At 41.3% G+C, this 21592-nt stretch overlaps 1 protein-coding gene across 11 annotated transcripts in view; it reads left to right on the top strand.

Annotated features, from left to right (window-relative positions):
• Positions 1-21592, top strand: part of RC3H1 (ring finger and CCCH-type domains 1) — a 58583-nt gene that overhangs the window by 10879 nt on the left and 26112 nt on the right. For 9 of the 11 annotated variants that reach the window (XM_064427867.1, XM_064427873.1, XM_064427877.1 and 6 more), the window contains exons 2-3: positions 12966-13331; positions 20541-20661. In XM_064427867.1, the coding sequence (XP_064283937.1) occupies positions 13101-13331; positions 20541-20661 (352 nt within the window). In that variant the 5' untranslated portion in view covers positions 12966-13100. Of the gene's footprint in view, positions 1-7431; positions 7586-8760; positions 8999-12965; positions 13332-20540; positions 20662-21592 lie in introns of those variants that run through there. The other 2 variants (XM_064427868.1, XM_064427871.1) reach the window with 2 other exon arrangements.

The raw sequence follows: 21592 nt of genomic DNA, 5'->3' as shown, positions 1-21592 counted from the left end.
ATGTTGGGGGTTGGGTTTTTTTCTCTTACACGTGACTATCTCATGTTGTTTGCTCTATTAAAAAAAGAAATATAAGGCAACAGCTTTCATTTTTTGTGGTTAAGCTTGAAATGTTTGTTACTGGTGTAAGAGTAGGTGTTTAATGGAAACACTGAGACTTGAGCCTTTTGTTACCACTCACTAAAACTGTGGGTAATTTTGTGATGGGTTTGACGTTGGCTAGAAGCCAGGTACCCACAAAAAAGAAACCACCCAAAAAAACCTATTCACTTTTTCTCCTCTGCTGTAGTTGAGCAGAAGAGGGCGGGGAAAGAGCAACTAAAAGGCTCATGGGGTGAGATAAGGATTAGGAGAAAACACTCTAAGGGCAAAACAGGCTCAAAAATTAAAAGGTATAAAGAAAAAATTATTAACGGAATTAAAAGAGGATAAATAAAATAAATAAACCTTTAGAACACCTTCACCCCCATAGCTCTTCTTTTCTCGTCATTGACCGCGCAAGGAGATAAAACATGGGGTTTATAGTCAGTTTGTCAGTTCTGAAAATCTTTTCTTTAGTTTGTTTAGGGCAAGAAGTCTCTTCTGTTGTGCTGGAGGGTCCTTCACACAGGAGACCATCCTCTGTGAACTTAACAAACATGGTTCTGATTTTCACAAGTAGCAGTCCTGCCCAACATCCTGCAACGTGAGTCCCTCCCATGGGCAGAGCAGGCTTCCCACAAGTGTTTCTTGTGGGCCATTTAGTGTGTGGTGTGCAGTGTTTAAGGATGAGCTGTTCTAGTATAAAAGCAAGGGTCCTCTTCCTCTGTCTCTGGCAGCAAGGGTTCTCTCTGTCTCTCTTCAAGTTTCTCACTAGATTACAGCTTTTCAGCATCCGCACGCTCTGGTGTGAGCACCTTATTTTTCCACTGCCCATGGGTGAATTCTGCATCTCCCTCATGCACTTCATGAATTACAGGGAAACAGTTTGTTGTGTTACAGTCCTCACCATGGCTTGCAGAAGAATCTCAGCTCCGATGCCTGGAGCACCTCCTCCTCCTCCACCTCCCTCCTTTCCACTGCCATTAGTATCGCCATGTTGTTCTCCTCACATGTCTTCACCTTTTCCTTTTTTATGTCTTGGGAGAGAGTTGGTGTCCGTAGGTTCCTTTCTTCTCAAATTCTATAAGCTGTAAAGTTTTTATAGAGTTCTGCAGCGCTCAAAGGTTGATTCCATGCAGGGAGTGCACTGGGAATTGCTCACCATGGCTCTCACTGCTGGCTGGCACCGTGTCGAGCCATCGACTCCACTCAGCGCCTTTCCCATGTGGGGCACCAAAAAAGAAAAGCTGCTTCTGCCCTTCTGCTCGCAGCATGGCTGGCTAAAAGCAGCTAAGCAAGTGAAGTTCATTGTGAGCCACACCAAGATGGCAGCGGTCGTGTGGCACCACGCCGATTTTGACCACGCGGTCCTGGCTGCGCGGCTGCTCCCGCTGCTGGCCCCGGCCACATGGGTTTGGCTGCATGGCTGCTCGTGGTGCTGGGATGGTCCCCCCAGCAGCACGACCCCAATGGCTGCACGGACCCAGTGGGCCCCCTCACCACCCCTCAGAGAGGCAGAAGAAAGAGGAATTGAGTTCCCTTTTTTCTTTTTAAATATGTCATCATAGAGGCATTGCTGACTTCCTAATTGGGCCAGCCAATAAATCCATCATCATAGCCTTTAGGAATTGGCTCTGCTGGACATAGTAGAAATTTCGAGGAGCTTCTATTTCAGAAGCAACCTCTGTGGCTTCCTCCACCCCCTCTAAAAGCCAGGTTGTGTTAAACTAACACAACTTCTAATGATGTTGTCAAGCTCTAAAGAAAATATTCTATTTTTATAAATCTAGAAGTTGAGACTGACACAAAGGCTGCAGAATATTTAAGGATGGGATTTTTTTCATGTAATTGAAGGTTGCATGAAAAGTCTAATTCAAAAGGAGTACCTTGCCCCTGGCTATTTTTGGCCTCTGGAACTGCTTTTTTTAGCAGTGCTACAAATTGAATCACCGGCTGCCAGTATCATTTAAAGCAAGTGAGGCTCAATTACATTCTGAGTCAGACGTACCTGAATTAACCTGCTTTTCAGCAACAGTTGTGTGACCTCTCCTGCTGCTACTTAAAGACTTTAAGCCCTGTGTGAATGGTAATTTAACACTGCCTAAAAGTCTTGAGCAGACTTGTCAGTGCTGAATATTGTTTGGGTTTTTACAGAGAAAATCTTGTCTAGTGTGTTGACTAGCTAATTTTTTATTTATGCAATTGTTAACAAGAGAGCTGGAATTCTCCAGGCTCAGTGCCATTTCTGTCACAGCTGCCTCTTGACCTTGGGTGACTCCAGAGCTGTAGTGTAGATTAGGTTGTGTTATTAGAACACAATTGCAGTCTCTGTCATGAAAACAGGTAGAATAAGATAACGAACAGACGTTTCACAGATGAGTAATATTCCTGCTATTATTGCAAGTGAACCTGTTACAGGACTCAACAAAGAAGTCTATCTGGTTTTGTTTGGGCCCTGAAAGCTATTTTTGTATCAACTATTGTAGCATTTGCAATTGCTTCCTTATTTGCAGCTAGGTTCTAGGGGTGGTAAGGCGATGTGAGTTTGGACTGCTAGAGCATTCTCTGCACAGTGCTTCACTCAGTGCTGTTACTGCAGTGAGCTGAAAGGATGCCTTTGACTGTATTTGCATAACTCGCACTGTTAAGCATTGCTTCAATCTAGCATTGGTTTTGAAACGAGATAATTTTGGTGTGGATTTAGTATAGAGTAACGATTCCACTAATTGTTGCTCATATTCCTTATCCCGTTTCACCTACTCTCATCATTCCAAGCTGTTAGTGTAGTCATCCTTACTGTTAGGATTGCTGAATAGCATTTAGGTAGCTAGTTAAAATTTAGTCAGTGCTTTCAAGATGGCTTCCATTAATGAAGAAATGCATTAAGAGGCTGTGTTGCCCTGGTTGTGCCCAAATAAGCTGCTTCTGAAACTACACCTAAGAACTTGACAAGTCTACTGATGCTAAAAGTGTCTGCCTTGAATTTCCTTCTTCTGTGCTTCCCACATATTTTCCCTTGTTTCCAGGACTTTTAACCATTTAACAGATCTGGAATATCTTTTGTAACCTTTTAGAAGCAAATGTGAGAAGGAAGAGGATTTGATGTGGATAGGCTTAGGTCCTTAGCAGGGGTGAAGCATGAGCATGGAGAGTACTTTCTGTGAAGTAGCTTAAACTTGCCCTGCTCTATGCCTGTGTCTTAAAATGCACTGGAAATGCTAAATAGATGAAGTTTCAGTATCTGTCTTCCTTGGTTGTAGAATGCAAATATGAGTCTGAGTGCTTGGATCATCATAAGGATAAGGTGGTTAGCTCATATTAGTTTTTTTGGAGAGATTACATTCTGTTGCTGCTGTGCTTAATCTCATTTGAAGTATCATGCTTGTAGGTAGTGGCTGTGATTTGCTCTTTGTTTACATTTTGGGTATTTTCAGAGACTCAGAATGGATCAGGTTGGAAGGGACCACAGTGGGTCATTGGGTCCCACCTCTCTGCTCAAGCAGGGTCATTCCAGAGCACATGGCACAGGATTGTGTCCTGACAGCTCTGGAATACCTCCAAGTGAGGGAGACTCCACAGCCTCTCTGGTCTCTGTTCCAGTGCTTGGTCACTGCACAGGAAAGAAGTTCTTCCTTGGGCATCCATTTCTGCCCATGGTCTCGTGTCCCACTGCTGGGCCCAGGGACAGAGCCTGGTCCTTGCTCTGAGCCCTCCCTGCACACAGGGACACACAGGGATGAGGGCCCCTCTCAGCTGGCTCTGCTCTTGAGGCTGAGCAGCCACAGGGCCCTCGGGAGAGCTGCTCCACGCCCTTCTCACCTCCAGCCCCTGCTGGACCTGCTCCAGGAGCTCCAGGTCTCTCTGTCCTGAGTAGCCCAGACCTGGATGCAGCATTCCCAATGTGTCTCACTAGGGCTGGGCAGAGGGGTGGGATCAGCCCTGGAAGAGCTGGCAAAGCTCTTCCTGATGCATCCCAGAATACCTTTGGCCTTCTTGGCCACAGGGGCACTTGTTTAATTAATGTTTAACAATTCTCTTAGCAGCTAGACTTGACTGATCTGGGAGAGAAATGAGGACAACCTGGATTATCTTCTCTTAGCAACTCCTCAGGCTGCCTGCCTCAAGTTTTTGGTAAAACTGCTGTGTTGTAGTGGGCACAAAAGCCTTTTGCTGTGCACGTTGTTTGTAAATGGGCATCTTTTCTCTGAAGCTGATGGTGCCATACCCTTTCGTCTTAATGCAGAAATGGTATCACATGCTTGACTGAACAGCCTGAAGTAGAGGATCTGATTTATTGAAGGTGATATAGTTCAGTAATTCTGTATCAAAATCTTTGGGTCAACAGTGTAATGGATAGAAATACAATAATGCTCAGAGGGTGAGAAAAATATTCTTTGCCATTGTGAACTCTCACTATGATAAAATATATGTGCCGTGAAAACAAGGGGCTCCATTGCATTTTGAAATAACATTGCAGTAGTCTAAAGGTGGCTTTGTATGTAACATAGAAAAAAATAGCCCTTCTTGTGATGATGATGTTTAAAATGAACTTGTACATTAAACAGGCAGGCAAGCAAGCAAGCACATTGGTAGTTTTGTTAAGAAATTCATTAGTTTTTACTGCTATTGACTTCCTGCTTTCATTAAAAGATTTGATGTTTAAATGCAGTCTTCCAAAATAAATTGCTTTGAAGGTAAATAGAATAACTGAGGTTTTATTAGAGAGTAGTTATGTAAACAGTAGTTATATGTTATGAACGTGAAGCTGTTTGACATCTATTTTAAAATGAGGGTGACATCTGCAGTTACAAGAAAAGCCATCTCCCAATCACAGAAATGAGAAGCAAGAAGAAAACACTATAAAGAAGTCCTGAGACTTAAGTTATCAGGTGGACACTGAAAATATTTTCTGAATACCTATGGAGTTGTTCATAAAATAGAATTTTACATTTCCATTTTACACTTCAATAACAATGAAGTAGAAGCTTTTTATTGCCTATGCTGGGCAGTAGCATTTCTATTCACTTAACACTGCTCTTACAGTATATTTCAGCATCTCCTTACTATTGCACCTGGAATTTTTGTCATATAAGGTTTGGGGTTTTTAAGTCTGTTAGTCAGTTTGAAAACAAATAAATAGGAGAGTGACAAGTGTAATGCCAACACTTGGACATAAGGGGAAGGAGGTGGGGAGGAAGTTCAGACTGTTGCTCGATTCTTGCCTTGTAAGTTTATAAAATAAAAAAATTTTGGTAATATTTTCACAGTACACTACAAAAAAAGAAACATTTCTGGATTATTTTTTTCCGTTTGGAGACAGTACTCTTACATAAGTTTGCTGGGGAGCAGAGGGTGGGGGATGATAATTAAAGGTTGTATTATAAGTTAGAGGGCTTTTTTGAGCAGTTTTTGACCAGTATCTCCAGCCAGACTATCAGTCTCCCTTCTGTCTCATTGTTTGACATTGCAGTTGTAATGTTATTGTAGCTGGAGTGTCACTGACATCAAAGCAGAACTGGAGCTGCTGAATTAAGTGGGGAGAAAAGCTGTTTCTGAGTGGGTGGCAAGCAGTACTTGATAACTTTTTGTTAGATTGGTTTTTTCAATGCTTTCTTTTTCATTGAGTTGTGCTGGATCTTCTCGGTGATTCATGACTAAGGAAGGATAAAGGCACTGCAGTGACACCAAGACAGGCCCCTCTCCTTTCCTCACCTTTTCATTTTCATCTACCAGATGCCTGGAGTAAGTAGTAGTTGTCAGGTAGCTGTAGATTATTCCCGCCTGGAAAAGAATGATTCTGGTCTGGGTGACCCAGACCACTGCTCACTCCAATTGCCTTCCCCTCCTCAAGTCTACTGCTTGGGGTTATTTTAGACAAGCTGGTTGTGTGGCTGATTTGTTGCCTTTAGTTAAAATCAGGTATTGGTTGTGTAATTGCTGTCCACCCACATTTCTGCCTACCTGTGTTCATTAATAAAAATCTATGTTTAAAACTTCAGCTTGGACAACTATGCAACCAGTCCAGCTGGAATATCTTAGGAAGGAATGAGAAAGAAAGAAAGAGTAGTGGCTTCTCTAGCTGGCACTGGGAGGTAATGTCTGTTTGTACTATTGAATCTGAAGACTTCTAAAAGTTTGTCTTTTTTATCTTTGCCATGGATTTTTTCAAACGTGTTTTCTCTGGGAAAAGCAAATCATTGGCTTGCCTCGTTGGCAGCAGGGTTAAGAGCTCTTGAGGATTTGACCTGTCCTGAAAACTACTGTGGATTTCTCAAGTGCCTTCTGCCTTTCTTCTATTAATCTGTTTGTGTTTTCCCTTATTTTTTTAAATACTCATTTAATCATTGTGTTACTGTTAGAGTTTTCATTGACAAATGCAAGAACTTGTAATTTGAAGTGAAAGGAACATTCTGTAGAGCTGTTGTATGCTGTCAACTCCCTAGACTTTATCACCTACTGGTAGAAAAAATTGTCTAGGTGGTAGATTATATATATATATATATAATTTCCTCTTTTAAGTAAGTTGTAAGGGATGTATAATATCAACCAGCTGGTTCTGTATATCTTCCCTGGAAATTTATTATTTTATTCACATGCAGGTTTTATATTTTGGAGGATGTGAGCAAGAACATTTAGATTTTGTCTACACGTGTTGTCTTTTAATGTTCATGACCCTAATGATGGTTGGGTGAGAGTAGGGGTCAAGAAAATGACATATTAGGTTTCATTCCATGTTTTTCCTGTTAAACACCATATAAATAACTTCATTCACCAGTTTTTTTTCTGTGGGAAGACATGAGGTCTTGCCTCACAGGATGTTGGGAAGCTTAAATCATTGTAAATTGCTTTCAGAGCTTCTGTTGGGGAGGTACCATGGTGGAGTTGTGATGTTGATGGTTTTGGTTTTCTTGTTTTCTTTGTGTTGTTACTAGGCAGGAAGCTTCAAATAAGAAATAACATCTTGTCCTTAACTGGCCCCATTTTCCTAAGGTACTTCACTGACTCTACCAAGTAAGAGATTTTTACCTGAAATTATATAAATTTCTCCCTTTTTTTTTCGCAGTGAAAAATTACTGAGGAGAAAAGAAAGTAGATCTTGAATGTGATTAGCTGAGCTTCACTCACTTTGGGACATAGTTTTGATAGTTCATAATTTTATCTTAGCTTCTTTTTTTGGGAGCTTTCTTGCCCTAAAGGCAGCTAGCTCTGCAGGGAGGGCTGGGCTGTGCGCTCCGTAGGGGCCGTGCAGCTTGCGCTGCGGGTGCGGATTGCTCCGTGCGGATTGCTCCGTGCGGCTCCGCGCTCGGGCAGCGCTCGGTGCGCGGGTGCGCGCCGCAGCACGCATGCGCGCAGCAGCAATGAGGAAGTCGGGCCCCGCTGCCGGCGGGGTTTGCTGGGACCGGGACCGAGCAAACAGGAAGGGAAAAAGCCCCGAGTCTGTCGCGCACACACACACACTGCTGGCCTTATGGGATGTGCTGTTCATGGAGCTTCCCAGGCACGGGTAAGAAGCTTTCTTCTTCTGCCTTCTCTTCTTTGGTCAGGTATGGACTTCCCCTCTCTCTTTAAAATTTTTCAGAGGTTTTTCTGTGGAACACATTGCTAGTGTGATTTACCCTTTCTGCGGACCGAGAAGTTGGCAGTAGAGGGTGCTTGTAAGAAAAACACGTTACTTTTAGCTGGTCAGGGCTTCCCACAGGTTGTCAGGTTAGTTTTTCCCTAAAATGATATTCATGACTTTTTTAAGTATTTCCTTATGGAAAAGAAGAAAGCTACTTAAGTGCCCTCAGAAATATTGTTTATTACAATGAGCCCACTGGAGTAGAAAACAAAAAGGTTCTGTGAAACACTGGCAAAAATTTGTCTGTTTGGCACTAGACAAGAATGGAGGAGGTTCAGACTTGTACTATGGGTATCTGGTAATCCTTGTGAGTTAGGAATTGCTTTACTGTTGTCTGTTAATTTAATTTAGGCTGTTGATTTATTTTTAATTTCAAGGTGTCAGAGGTTAATGTACCACAGAACCAGTCTCACAGAAAAGTGGTTACTTTTTCTTAGAAAAGTTACTTTTTCTCAGAAAAGTGTAAGTTATTATCAAGGAGTAAGAGTCTTTAAAAGAATTAATGAAATGGTGTTTTCTTTATTAGAATAAATAATGATTACTCAAGAGTTGTATCTGCATGAGCAGGTCAGTTGGCAAGCCTGAGTTTGTTTTGGCTCTGAGGAGCTGCTGTAGTGTTAAGCTTAGCACTAAATAGGCTTTGCTTGTGTTCACTGGTAACTGCGACAGGAAGCTCCGCTTGGTTTAGCCAGGAGTAATACTCAGCAAAAATGAAACAGCTTCAGCTTAACCAAATTCTGGTTGAGGTGATGATGCTGTTTGGGCCATGAAGTGCTGTGGGAATGCATAAACTGAGGAGGAAGTAATGCTCCTAAGAGCTGTATCTACTCAATTGGCAGGAGCTGAGCCAAGGGTGCCCCTTAGGTATGCTGAGTCATCTGCTTGAACTGTGACATGGCTTCGTGAGGACTGCTGCTGAGAGAGAGCACTGCCAGTGGTGGTGATGAAACAGCATGTGATGTGTCCCTGCAAGAGCCTGCTGGGTCCAAATAACATGTTTGTCAGAGAATTTGGGGTGTGCTTGGAACCTGCACCGAAGGAGTCCCTCAGAGTGCGCTTAATTCAAACTGAAAGCAGAGGAGTTTTCCTGTGTGTCATTGGGTGTGAAACTTGATGCCAGTGCGCCTTGGTACAGACTGTTCTGCGTTTCACAAGCGTCTTTTTGTCAAGAGCTGAATCTGCAGAGAACATGGGGAAGACTCTGGTTGCCACAGACATAGCACAGCTTGGACATGAGGCTACGTCAGCCCCTGCATTGTAGTCCAGCAGAGTAAGGATGGAGTGGTTGTTCCAGAGGTTTGTGGAATAATCCTGTCTTTCTCTAAAGCACTGGCAGGGTCCCAGGGGAGACAGGTCACCGATCTGATTACACTGTGACATTTCCAGTCTGCGTTGAAGGATGGAATTTCAAGGATTTTTTGGGGGCTGGGAGGCCCAGAACAGAGGAGGATTTTTTCCAGGTGGTTCTAGATGTGGGTAAAACAGCTTATGGAGGGGTAAACAGGAGGATGACACTTGCATACAGGTACATTATATTTTCAAACTCAGAAATAACAAAATCAGTCTGTCTCTGGTTTCAATGTAGGATTCAAGCTCTGCCTTGGGGCATCTTCATTCTTAATTACACCTTTTTGTCTTCCAATTTATGGAAGATAATAAGGTGTAAATTTTTTGTTTTAGTTTTAACTTCTTAGTTTTTTTGCTTTCTTTGGTTTTGTCATGTCTGTTTTCTTTAATCATGCACCAAGAAGTGTGTATGGATATACATTTTACAGTGTTAGAAGCTACTGAGTGTGAAATACTTAGTGAATTGAGTGTGGGTTGAAAATGTAATATTATGGAGAAGTGGGCTATTTAAATAGTTATGTCTTTTGTAATTTTTTGCATTCTTTATGATTTTATTACCTCTGGTGTAATGCTGAAGATAAACATTTTTTTAAAAAGCATTGTACTATAAAAATGAATATACTTTTCCTACTGTACATGTTCAAAGCATTCTCTTTCTGTAGTGGTGATGGTTCCAATAGCAGACAGTGGTAGTGAAACTGTTTTATTTCCACTGTTTTACTGCCATTTGTAATGTCTCCTGTTCAAAGTAGCTCTTTGAAGTTAGAGACTGTTTTTTTTCCCAGCTATTTCTAAGGGCATAATGAGTCACAAACCTTGATACAAGGCACAGGTATCTTCAGCAGCTTCACTTCTCTAAGTCTTTGTGCCCGGAAGAGATTTACAATGTATCTGGGTGCTTGGCTCTGCTCCCTTGGGCAAAGGTTGATCTGGGGTAAAACAGGACCTTGTGTGTGGCAAGCTGTGGCACCAGCAGTGCTTGGTTGGTGCATGTGGCTTGTGAGTGCTCAGTCCTGTGATGCCATTCCTGTGTTGTGTGGGATCAGAGGGATTTCCACAGATCTGTGCTGATCTGCTGTGGAGGTTCTTTAGAAGCACAGGGCTCATTGTTCACCAGCTGTTCTTTTCTGTGGGGAAAAGGTTGGCTGCATCACACCACTGAGCCATCTGCAGCAGCTAGACTGCTGAAGTAGGTGCCTTTGTGAGGTTTCTCACAGCTGTATGTTCTATTGTCAGCGGCCTTCCTTTGGCATTTAGGCACCAGGACACAAGCTCAGACACTGTGGAGTCTCTGTGCTAATGTATGAGCTTTGCTTCCCTTGTTCCCCAGCCTTTGGAGACCTGTCTTGACAGGGGATCATGGATGCCACTAATTAGTTCCTTCATCTCCAGACTCTCCAAACTTCTCTTTCAACTGTTGAATTTGTAAATAAATATGACCTGTTTAATAATGCCAGAGGTACAGGTAGCAACAACATGGCTCTGTTTACTGGGTTTTGTAAATTAGTTTACTAACATTAAAGTTGCATTCAACTCCTTCCTTCCAGTTCACAGCTTGGGATAGTGGCATCTCCATGTTCACATCTGCTTCCTAGACTGGATGGTACAGCTTCTGGTTTTAAGTCTCCTCAGTTAGCAGAAAACTTTTCTTTTAAATAGACTGCTCAGTTTGTTTCTGAATTGCAGAGGAGTCTGGAAAATTGTTGCTCAATATTCTAATAGCAGTGTGGTCAAAAGGAAGAACTATGGTTCAGCTCTTAAATTTTGATCCCCAGAGGATATTTCATAGCACAGCCATACATACAGTAGATTTACCAAGCTGTGTTCTGCTCTTTGCAGAAAGATTTCTGTGGAGTTTCTGGGTCATTTCTGTTGCAGATTTGGTTTAGAAAGGATAGTTCTAGCTTGAATGCTTGTTACCAAAGTTTAGTCAGTATATAAGAGGGCAGGTAGCCAGGGAAGGCTTGGAAATAAATTTGATGAATGGTTTAGGACAAGATGGAAGGAAATGGCTGATTTGCCATTAAAGAGGTATTTTGGAAGGGGGAGCCCTGAACAGCCTTGACATCTTGTTGTGCAATGCTGGTGGTAAGGTTAAGCACATGTGGTGCCTCTTCCTTGTGCCACTCTGACTGGGTAATACTGATTTTTTTTAGTTGATTCCTTATTGGCTGGAAACCAGAGGCATTGTATATTGTCTTTTGAAGAGAGAAATAGTTATTTTTTCCCTAGAATCATAAAGCATCCTGAGTTGGAAGTGACTCAGAGGGATCATCATAGTACAACTCCTTTTCATTAGCTTTAGAGCTAAGGTTAGGTGTTTGATGAAACTCAGCTAAAAGCTTAACTAGTAGCACTTCATTGTTTACCTTGGCAAAGCAATGTTAGCTGTGAACAACATTGCACTGAATTCTGAAAAAAAGAAATCTTTTTTATTTTTTCCAGAAAAAAAGTGGCAGAGGATTTTCAGAGTCTTTATTTTAGCATTAGAATTTTTTTTCTGTTTTAAAATGTCTTGACTCTGAATTGCACAGGTCCTGATATAAAATTTCTCTCTTTGCCTTTAGAATTTACATTTTAATTGTAAACATTTTTTAAGCTTAAGATTGATGAATCCTTGTTGTTTTGCTTATGGAAGAACTTCCTGTCACAACAGACACTAGCAAGTGTGCAGTCCTTGGTTGGAAACTGAAGTCAGTGGTGTGTGGAAAAGAGAAACTAATATATATGGGTGGTTGGGGTGGCATTTTTGTTGTCATTTTGCTCCTTGATTTAGAAAAATTGTTTATAAATCAGTTACTTGATTTTTTTTTCCAAATTCCACTGGTGAATGTAAGCCAGGCATCATAAATTATTTTATTACCAATTTTCTTTTTTATAATGATTTTTTCATATCATGTGATCCATCTATTCTTGTACATTTCTCTTCCTATGAGTTCTGCTTTTTTCCTTTCCCAAAGTGATATCTTATCTTCCATTCCCTTATAATGAGAACATTTGATCTTCTTATTATTTTGATTTGAAAGTGCCAAATAATAAATACTTCCCAGCTTTTCTTCTGTTGCAGTTTCAGTGTGGTTTCTCAACAGAGTGAAGATGTTGTTTTCTCTATCCATATAATCTCTAGGCAGGCAGTGGATGGTATAAATTGGAGTTACAAAAGGAACAATTAAGGAACAGTTGTCAGTCATCCAGTCATAAATGAATACTAAAAGTGCTGGTCCAGTTTTTGGAGGATGGCAGACAGAGGGCGAGTTAACAGTGCTGAATTGCAGCAGGAGTGCATGCAGATTGCCAGGGTCACTGCCATGTGTCCGTGTGGTACCACAGGGCTCAGTACACACGAGGCTGTGTGAAGGTGCTGGAGCAGCAGCACAGTGTCCCTGAGTGAGGTGTGAGAGCTGCATTGCACAGAGTCTGGCTGACCCTGACATTCATCCTGTCCCCTCGAGGCTTGGGCAGTCACTGCGTGCCAGTCCAGAGCCCACTGGACTCTGAAGAAAGGTTGCTTGTGATAGAGGCTTTGGATGAAGCCTTGTCTAAGCAAAATTAAATATTTAATTATGTTGTACAGTAGATATTGTACAAAAGTGGATTAGTGAAATTCTCTTTTATTCACATTTTGTTGATGTCAGTTTGCTAATTTATAAAGAGAGAACATAAAAATGAAAAGCTAATTAGTCTTACAACTTCAATGTGATAGTTATCTCCCATGATTTATTTTAAACTCTGGAACCACAGAAGTGGTTTACACTGGCTTTTCCAGAGCCAGAGACTAGGTGGAATTAAAGCAAGTCGTGACTCAGTCCTGAGTTAATTCAGCTACACCTCGAGGAGTGGTACTTGCCTAGCACAAAGGAGCTCACGTGCCTGTTCTAGTACAGAATGCTAACTTTGTGTTTCTGCTTTCTTCTAGGTTATGTTTCACACTATGTGCAGACTGTCTGTACTTACAGAAGATATTTAAAACCAAACAGACTTTTTTGCAAAATTTTGATTCCAGTGGAATCTGTGCTTTAGGTTTTTGTCTTGTCAATTAACTCCTGAAGCAATGCCTGTACAAGCTCCACAATGGACGGATTTTCTCTCCTGCCCGATTTGCACACAGACTTTCGACGAAACCATCCGGAAGCCCATCAGCTTGGGCTGTGGCCACACTGTCTGCAAGATGTGCCTCAACAAGCTCCACCGTAAGGCATGTCCCTTTGACCAGACCACTATCAACACAGACATTGAACTCCTTCCTGTGAACTCAGCCTTGCTGCAACTTGTGGGTGCTCAGGTATCCTTGCTTTTTTTTTTTTTAATCTGTTGCAGTATTTTCCTTCTTTTGGGAGGACAAGTCAGGAATAATAAAGAATATGATAATCTACCTTTTGTAGATGTCTACAAGAAATAGTAAAGGTGCCTGGATCAATAGTTTAAATCTTTATTCTGCTGGTGACCATGACTTTTGTTAATCTAATTCCGTGGGCTGTCACCAGGACAGGTTTGGTGTGTTTCCTTCTTTGTTCCTCAGCTCTTACCTAGCCATGCTCTGCCAAAAGGATGAGCTTGATCAGTGAGCTTATTTTGTGGGAAGCCCTTTTTCTGTGGTAGGTTATGTGCTTTACTATATTCACCCTGTAAAACCTGTGTTTGGCTGTCCCAAAGCAGGAGGGGCATGTAAAGGATGTGGGACAGATCTCTCTGGTAGCAGCCTTTATACAGCCTTATTTGAAACTATGGGAATACAACTTCCTGAGATGACATCTTACTCTAAATCCATGTTGGTGAGGGGGGGAAAGCCTGCTTGAGACTCCCTTTTTCTGGAATAGGTACTGGTGAGGTCAGTTGAAGTGGTGGTGTGATGGGGATGAGTGACACTGGGACTGACCACAGCCCCAACAAAGGGCAGGGATGTGTGGAAAGCAGGATCACCCTGTTCAGTTGCAGCACAGACTAAGCTGGCAAAAGCTTGTTGATGTTAGGTCTCAGGTAGCTCCCTGTGACCCACACCTTCCAAGGCTTCTGGACAGGATTGTGGTCTTAGGAGAGGAGGGGTAATCTAATCTTAGGAGAGGGGTGTCTAACTTGTGGCTGAAGAATGAAAATGTCAATGGGATCAGTTCCCATAAAGGGGCTACTGCTTTATTTTGTACTGCTCCAGTGTCTGGGATAAGTGAAATTAAATGCAGCAGAAACTTCATGAGATTTGTAGTTTGGGAAAAAGGAAAGAATTGTGGAAGAGCTGTAAAAAGTGTAGAAGAAAGAGAGATGCTCTTATGTTGCTTTTTATTAGGTACTGTGACTTACAGGTCCAGGTGTGCTTTTGCCACTTCTTAGTTTATCAAGTAATATGGCTAATTTGTTGTTTCTCTTTTGTGGTGTAGGCATAGAGGTTATTTCAGAAGCTCAAAATCAAATGGTGTTTCTGGCTGTGCTAAGTGACTCATCCTGCTCTGCAGGAGGAAGCAGTGAGATTGTGCACTCCCATTTCTGTGATATGCTGCCATCTTTGAAGAGCTTCCAAGCAATATAAAATCTATGGCTGAAGTCATTAAAAAAAATTACATTTCTCTTTCTCTCTTACATGTTCTACCTCTCCGCAGTTTCTTGAATATTTCCAGTTGCATCTGAATGTCCACATTTGTGATAAGTGTCTTCCCTGGTATTTTTTGGTTGTTTTGTGTGCACTTGTTAAGCTTTATGAGAAGCTGTATGATAGCTTCAATTTGACCTCTGACAGAACTTAAATTTTTATAAAAACAAGATTCTGTGGAATGAGATGGAAATCCACCCTGCTCTGTATAGATAACTGGGAATTTTTTTCTGGTTTTACTAGTTAGCCAGCCAGAGTTATCCACATTTTATCCATATGTGTGAGGTATGAAGAATGGTTTTTATAGTGTAGTGTGGTCTTGAGAGCACTCTGAACTTTAGGTTCTGACTTTGCAGTAATGACATCATTTTGTGCTCCCTTTGTATCTGAAAATTTTGTGTGATGAAGATTCACAGGACCTTGTTCCTCATGACCTTAAAGCTGCAAATGCCACCAAAAGATACATTATTCCCACCCCTGTTCTTTGCCACTCATTTCTGATTGTTTGCTACTCCCAGCAGTCTGTTACCTGTGACAATAACCATGGATCCTAGCTGGGTATTTATTACTGACAGACTTTCCCCTTAAAAGACATTTGAACCACCTTCCCTGCCAGTTCCTAATTTCAAATGAACACATGAATGCAATCAGTGTTCAGTATAACTTGCTCTCTTTTCTCTTCCCTTTCCCATCCTGGCAGCTGCTGCAGTGTTTACCAGACACTGGACTACTAGGAAATGAATACAACCACTTTCCTTTGAAGGACAGGGAAACAATTGCCATTTTAAAAAATCTTTTTACAGAAAAAGGCTTGCTTGAGGATAAATTAAAAAAAAAAGATATTTTAGAGAAACTAGTGATTTTGAACTGTCCCACTAAAGGAGTGCACTCTTCTGCTATTTCAGCAAAAATAGTCTGTGAGCAAATCATGAGTAGTGTCAACTTCAGTTAAAACCACTTCCATTTGTTTTTCTACTTCTGGGTTTAGTTTCAGGAGCATGTATGTGTCATTAGTGTCCCTTAATCTCCAAAAAAACCTCTGTACACCTTAACCTGAGTCCACAGAGACCTGTAATATTTTATTTGTAAATGCTAAATTCAAAAAAAAAAAAACAGGTTTCATTTTGGAAGGAAATACAGTAAAGCCCAACTAAAGCTTTTATCTGTGAGGGGGAAGAACAGTTTGTTCTTTTCCCTTTGGAGTGACTTCTGAGGAATTCACACATTTATACTTGTTAACTGCTTTTTTGCTGGAGGTGGAGGAGGAGAGCAGGCAGTTTAGAGAAACAAATCTATTCTGCTGTGACTGGCAGCAGTGACAGGATTCCAGGGCAAGCCACTTTGGCTTTTGCACAAGTACAGCAAGTGAAATAAGCAGGATTGTACTTCTGGGGAAAACGTACTGGGTTTGTCACACAGCCACCCAGGAAAGCAGTAACATATTTCTCTGATGGTATCATTCTCTCTCTGGATAGAATTTGTCACTCAAATTTAACTAAAAGAGTTGATTTCTTACTTGAATTAGACTCTTGGTCAGTTTTCCCTCTCCCCACCCCTTTCTGCAATGAAACCCATTGCCCAGGTTTTATAGCCACCCTTCATGTGAGAATTAGCTGTTGCAGATTCAGATTTTCTACCTGCTCCCCTGTAGCATGGTTCACATCAACCCTGGTTACAGGGGCTGTTCTGGAAGGCAGTGGTTACAGAATAGAGTAGAATCACAGCATGGCCTGGGCTGGGAGGGCCCTTGAGAGCTGTCTCATTCCAGCCCTGTGCTGTGGGCAGGGACACCTTCCTCTAGCCCAGCTTGCTCCCAGCCCTGTCCAGCCTGGCCTTGGACACTGCCAGGGATGGGATGTCCTACCCACAGCCTCTCTGGTTAGGTAGTTCAGACCATGTCTAGATAAGTTTTGCTGCATAAAATGAGGGGAGCAGAGAGATCATAAGGGGACAATGAGAATTATTATTCCTCTGAAGGCTGGACATAGCTGAGTACCTAAGCAGGAGCTGTGAGGGAAGGGAGACAGAATGGCCTTGGACACAAATTAGCAAGGCATTCATAGCATACCTTGCTTCTTAGACTTCCTGGCTAAAGGAGTCACTTAAGTTTGTTTCTGTGAGAATAAAGTTTTGAATTTTAGCTATTCGAGCATCCACATACTACTCACTATATGTAACTATTTTAAACATTCCCCTGGCTCATGTTTTGAAGGTACCTAATCATGACTCTGTCATCTAAGCTCCTCCCTCATGTTTCTTTTAACCATGAAACAGCAGCGTGCACATTCCAGACAGGTGATGTAGAGTGGCAGAAAGGCCTGTGGTGCTTTAATTTTGGAATAATCTCCTGCTGGACATGATAAACACATTCTAGACATTGGAATTGTACATGATGAGAGACTGGGTGATCTTAACTTACAGCCCTTTCAAGAGGTGAAGGTTGAAAGTGCAGAGCTGTTAGACGCACGCGTGATAATTTTTTATTTTAACTTCTGATGAAATAAAGTGCCACAAAAGAGGAATTATCTGTGAAAACGTTGTCTTTAATGTACAGTTTTGAGGAACTAAAGACAGTGGACTTTGGGTTTTGTTTGGTTTCTCTTGGCAGGAAGCAAATCATTCATTTGCAGGAAGGGGGAGGGAATTTTTGCTAGAAACAGTTTTCAAACCATACAAAAAGGGGTTTGGTCTGTTTAACATGTTCTCATTCTGTGCAATTAGATGTCTGATGGTAATTACTGACAACTCAAGCTGACTTTCTTCATCAAATTACACTTAAATCACCAATTGAAAATCACTGCCTGGTATGAGATGATGCTTTAGCATTCTTTTCCAGTCCCCTTCCTTATGCTGTCATAACCTGTCTCTTCCCACAGCCACAAGCCATGCTGATGGGTAACATTCCACTGTCAGGATACTTGCAGTCATTGCCAAAGCAGATACATGCAAAACCATCAAGATTTAAAGCAATTAAAGAGCTGAGATCATTTTTCCTGTCTTGCTCTCATCCCCTTTGGGAGGTGTGGATTACATGATGTGAATATATTTGCAGTGGAAGCTGTCATAAGGGTGTGATGTCTGAGAGAACAGAATATGGATTGAGTGTGAAAATAATGAGCTCACTCTGTGGGGTATCTATTCTGAGGCACTGAGAGGCATTGTAAACAGCAGTAACCATAGGGTCATGCATGCTATTAAAAGGATATTTTGGGAACAGGAAGTGAAAATGCTTTCGAGTTGAATTATTTCTCAGTTGTTCCTCAGCTGTTGCATGATGGAGCCAAAGTAAAAATTCACATTTCCTGTCACTTATATGAATTATGTCTTTATGATTTTTCTTTTGGTAGATGCTATTCTTACAATTATTCTAACCCTAAAATATTAAAATTACTCTTGGACGTGCATATAATACAACCAGCAAAAAGAAAATTACTTGTAAATTTTATTGTGAAGTGCACTGCATGAATGAAGTGTGTTTGCATGAGAACTAAATTCTCTTCTCCTGAACACTCCTGAAAACCACAGAAAAAACACGTTTTGCTCTTCAGTACTACACTTACTCCAGCTTCAGATAAAAGTTTAATCTCTTTTGGGCTCATTTTGCAAACAGTGCAGTTGTACAAAGCATTTAGAGTTTTACATTGAAGCTTCCCTCCAAAAGAGAAGGAAAGGGAACAATATGCAGATAGTGTTTGAATAGCTTGATTAGCTCTTGGAAGTTTTTCTCTGCCAGCTTTTCCGTGGGGGAAGGGGAAGCTTTCTGTTAGTTGCTAGACAGTCCTTGTGTCTCGCTGGTGGAGTTGTGCTGTGTCTGGCATTCCAAACCACTGCTTTGAATGTGTGCTAAAGCCACTTCAATTCAGGGTGGAAATCCAGGGCTGAACGTGGCTTCCTGTGCCACGTCTGTTCCGAGCCCCTTTGTGTGCCGCGGGTGCGACGCTGCGTTTGGGCTGCCCGTGGTGCTGGATGCAGTGCTTGCAGGAGCAGCAGGAGTTTGTACAGAATGTGTGGCTGCAGTAAATAGGGCAGGGATGGTGCAGTGTCTGGACACATACGTTTGAGGTGTGTCATTTGCTCTGTAAGCCAGTTCTGCTACGTAACTTCCCTGGCAGAAGCAGACTGCTGAAATGGCAGTGCCTTTGAAAAGGAGGTGTGGAATATTCTGTTGAGGTGCAGGCAAATACTGCAGGAGTTAATAATAGTTTCCTAAATCCCATGAAACCACTCAAGATGAGGTTGTTATGACTGTTTACAGCTGACCGCTCTAACATGGAGAGTTGCAAAATCTCCTTTTGCTGAAAATATTCTTGCTTACAGACACAAAAACTCCTCAGACACAAAAACTCCTCAAACCCAAAAACCAAAATATCCCAACCAACTGCTGGCCAAAAATTAAAACCAAAACCCCACAGAACATTACAAGTTAACTTCTATCAGTGATAAGTATCAAGGCTAACCTTGTTATGTTGGTTAGATTGAACTTGGGTTTTTATCTTCAGTAGGAATAGAGGCCTGGATCAGACACAGCCTCTATCTTGTTTCTATTGGTTTGGGATGATACTATGTTAATTCCAGCTGATATGTTGCATTTTGAGACTTTTCTTTGTTACCTGCTGGAAAAGCAAGATGGTAACTTTTTATTTTGCTTATGTGTCAAATGAGAAACTCTAGCACGGTCACACGGTTGTGTAAGGAGAAGTATGATTATATGTCTGAAGCATTGCTTTTTATTAAAATTTATATAGAAGCTGTTTACATTAGTGATGTCAACCATATATGTGTGTGTGTATATACATTTTCTATGTATTTGCTGCTTTTATTTGGTGCTGCCATCATAATGCTGCTCTTGCCATGGCTGGATTGCACACAAAGGTAAGCAGGTTTGTATCTGTATTTAACTGAAGCATTAAAGGCTTTTGCTTTTAGATTGAAGGCCTGGGTTGGTCCCTGTAAGCAGCTATGTGAGATTAGCATGCTGTTATTGCCACTGGGATGGGGATTGACTTGGAAATAGAAGTCTGAGATATATTTGGACTTTGACAGCAAATACAAAAAGTGCTTGTGTTTAGTCTTCTGAGGAATTCCAATTCTCTGTACTATCATATTGGGTTGACTGCTGAACAGTGATGTTGAGAAATGTTAGTACAGTTCTATACTGCACCCTCAAATTTGATTAAAGCTTTAAGAATTTTCCAAGAGCAAAGTAGAACCAAAATTATAACTTGGAGGGGTGTGGTGCAAATCCCTTGGAAAAATCCTGATTTCTGGTGAATGACTGGAAAAAGAAATAAATGTCACCTGACAAAAACCAGCACAAAACCCCAAGAACGTAGTTGGCGTCTGTCATCAGATAAATACTCACAGGGTGTGTTCATATGCACTACATAGGATAACTTGGTCATGCTGTGTAACTAGTCAGAATATGTTCCAAGGGTGTCTTATTGTATTTGCTGCTAAGTCTTTCTTCCACTAATCTTAAGTAGCTGCAGTCTTTTATCCCTGGATGATTTCAGAGCTGTGAGGCCGTAGATACAAATTTGTACTTACCAGCAGACCAAAGTTCTCTTCATTTTTTTCTTCCCCTTGAGTTTTTTGGCCAGTCAGTTTTGGGGATGTTTCAATGTGTTCTATTTTTGCCAAAGTTTTATAGTTATAGGAAGTGCCATGTTCTGCTTCTAGTTCCTTTCAGCCACTAAATAAAAGAAGTCTCTTAAACATAAATCCTGTATTTTTGTTTTCATTCTCACTGGGGTTTCTTATGCTATTTATTCAGTAAATAAGCTGAAAAAATGCTAAGTAATACAGAAAAATCACAAAACAGGAAACGTGGTGTAGTAATAAGTGTTTGTAAGCATGGTTGCCACTTATTTATGCATATTCATAGTGGATGTACATGTCATCTCTCTTCAGGTTCCTGAGCAGCAGCCGATTACTTTATGCAGTGGAGCTGAAGACACCAAGCATTATGAGGAGGGCAAGAAATGTGTGGAAGAATTGGCATTGTACCTCAAACCACTCAGCAGTGCAAGAGGTAGTTCCTGCATTGCTTCCTTGGAAAATGAAGCAAAAAACCAAATAAGATGCAGAACAATCTATCCAAATTATTAGTATGTTAGTATAAATCTAGTTTAGAAACAAATTGAAACAGTTTTCTTAAACATTAAGGTTATGTTTTCATGGAGGGGAGGGGGATGTAAAATTGAATTTATCAGAAATAATACAGAGAAAAGGCTGAGGTTTTTGGCCATGCCATAGTGAGTTGAGACAAACTTTGATCTTTGCAGAGTAAGTAAAAACAGATAATTTTGCCCTTTTTTTCAGTTCTGCTTTGTGATAACTGTAGTGGTGCAGCTGTTCTGTAGAGGATGAATAATAGATATGAGAAAGTCACTACATATAAGATAGATAAGGAAAATTATAAGTAATATTTTCTTTATACAAGGTCATATACAAGAGCTGGGTCAATCTGGATAATTCTGAGTTAGCAAACCTGCCCTGTGTTGAAGAGTATGGATTTTATATATATTACATGTGCTAGATTTGGACAGTCTATCAACCCAAGTAGTGCAGTTGAGCATCATTGGCATTAGGTAATCAAAAATGATTTCTTTGAGAAGCTGTCTGAGTCTTTTGTGACCAGTGCAGTGTGACAGCAGTATCAGTCTGGGAGTTGGTGGCCCAGTGAACAGCTCTGGCTGTAGAGCAAACTCAGCATGGCAGCTGTATGTCTAGTGAGTCACCTCTTCCTTTAACCTGAATTAGGTGGCTCTCAGCATGTTTGTGATTCAGAGTTTTGGCACAAAATTAATCATCACCCAAGCAGTTCAGGACTCCTGTAAGCTCAAAACCAAAACAGTGATGTAGGCAAGAAACTAAATGTGTTCTGAAAACAAACAAATGTCCAAGTGATCCCTGAAGTCCATGAATAAGGGATGAACTGGGAATCTGTGTGGGAGGGTGTG

The sequence above is a fragment of the Passer domesticus genome, chromosome 7 (genome assembly GCF_036417665.1).
Source record: "Passer domesticus isolate bPasDom1 chromosome 7, bPasDom1.hap1, whole genome shotgun sequence".
Lineage (NCBI taxonomy): Eukaryota > Metazoa > Chordata > Aves > Passeriformes > Passeridae > Passer > Passer domesticus.
The sequence above is the reverse complement of the archived record's forward strand: the minus strand, read 5'-3'. Positions and strand labels throughout refer to the sequence as shown.